This window comes from Salvelinus sp. IW2-2015, unplaced genomic scaffold (genome assembly GCF_002910315.2).
Source record: "Salvelinus sp. IW2-2015 unplaced genomic scaffold, ASM291031v2 Un_scaffold15678, whole genome shotgun sequence".
NCBI lineage: Eukaryota > Metazoa > Chordata > Actinopteri > Salmoniformes > Salmonidae > Salvelinus > Salvelinus sp. IW2-2015.
Window position 1 is genome coordinate 1 of NW_019956932.1, and position 1,101 is coordinate 1,101.

Genomic DNA, 1,101 nt, shown 5'->3' on the forward strand with positions numbered 1-1,101 from the left:
GTATCCTGACTGGCACAGCCTCTGTATCCTGACTGGCACAGCCTCTGTATCCTGACTGGCAAAGCCTCTGTATCCTGACTGGCACAGCCTCTGTAATCCCCTTCTCCGCTTACAGCACTCCCATTCCTGTGGATCAATTTCTCCTTACTTCCCTGTCCCTTACCCTAACCCAGTGTCCTCTCTGCCTTCCGATCTCCATGTCCATGTCCTCATGCTCACCCTTTGCCGGCGTCCATTGCGTCCACATCCTCCACTCTCATGCCGAAGATGAAGAGGTTTTCCTCTCCGGCCTCCTCAGCCATCTCCACGTTGGCTCCATCCATGGTGCCGATGGTCAGAGCACCGTTCAGCATGAACTTCATGTTACCAGTGCCAGAGGCCTCGGTGCCAGCTGTAGAGATCTGCTCAGACAGGTCGGCAGAGGGGATGGCTGGGAGGAGACAAGGAGGGTGAGTAAAACTATAAGCATAGGGATGCAGTACAAGAAGAGTATACGTTACAACAACAGATACCCATGGAGTTATGGGTTAGTCAGTCACCTTTCTCAGCCAGGGTGACTCTGTAGTTCTCCAGGAAGATGACTTTGAGGCGGTCGCCGACAACGGGGTCGTGGTTGACAACCTCACCGATAGCTGTGATGAGACGGATGATCATCTTGGCTGTGTGGTAGCCTGGTGCAGCCTGGGAGAAAAGCAGGGGGGAGAGGACGTTGCATAATAACAGTGAGTTGTGGATGGGAGGTATTGGTCCCGTGTGGCTCAGTTGGTAGAGCATGGCGRTTGCAACGCCAGGGTTGTGGGTTCATTCCCCARGGGGGGACCAGGATGAATATGTATGWACTTTCCAATTTTTGTAAGTCGCTCTGGATAAGAGCGTCTGCTAAATGACTTAAATGTAAAATGTAAATGTATTGTTCTATATGTACTTCCTGTAACTAAACGCTGGTGGCTGTAAAGGCTGAGGGGCACCAAACATACCTTTCCTCCGACCATGATGGTTCTTGGGGTCCAGTGCTTGTTTGGCTCCTTCTTGATACCTGAGAAAGAGACAGAGGGGTATATAGTGAGTGAGTGAGTGAGTGAGTGAGTGAGTGAGTGAGTG

At 51.5% G+C, this 1,101-nt stretch overlaps 1 protein-coding gene across 1 annotated transcript; it reads right to left on the bottom strand.

Moving 5' to 3' along the window:
* Positions 1–200: 200 nt before the first annotated feature.
* Positions 201–1,078, bottom strand: LOC112080323 (glycogen phosphorylase, muscle form-like). The gene is made up of 3 exons (XM_024146047.2): positions 978–1,078; positions 540–681; positions 201–430 (listed from the first exon to the last, which is right to left on the bottom strand). The coding sequence occupies exons 1-3, from the start codon at positions 990–992 to the stop codon at positions 216–218; spliced, it is 372 nt and encodes a 123-aa protein (XP_024001815.1). The 5' UTR covers positions 993–1,078; the 3' UTR covers positions 201–215.
* Positions 1,079–1,101: the final 23 nt, after the last annotated feature.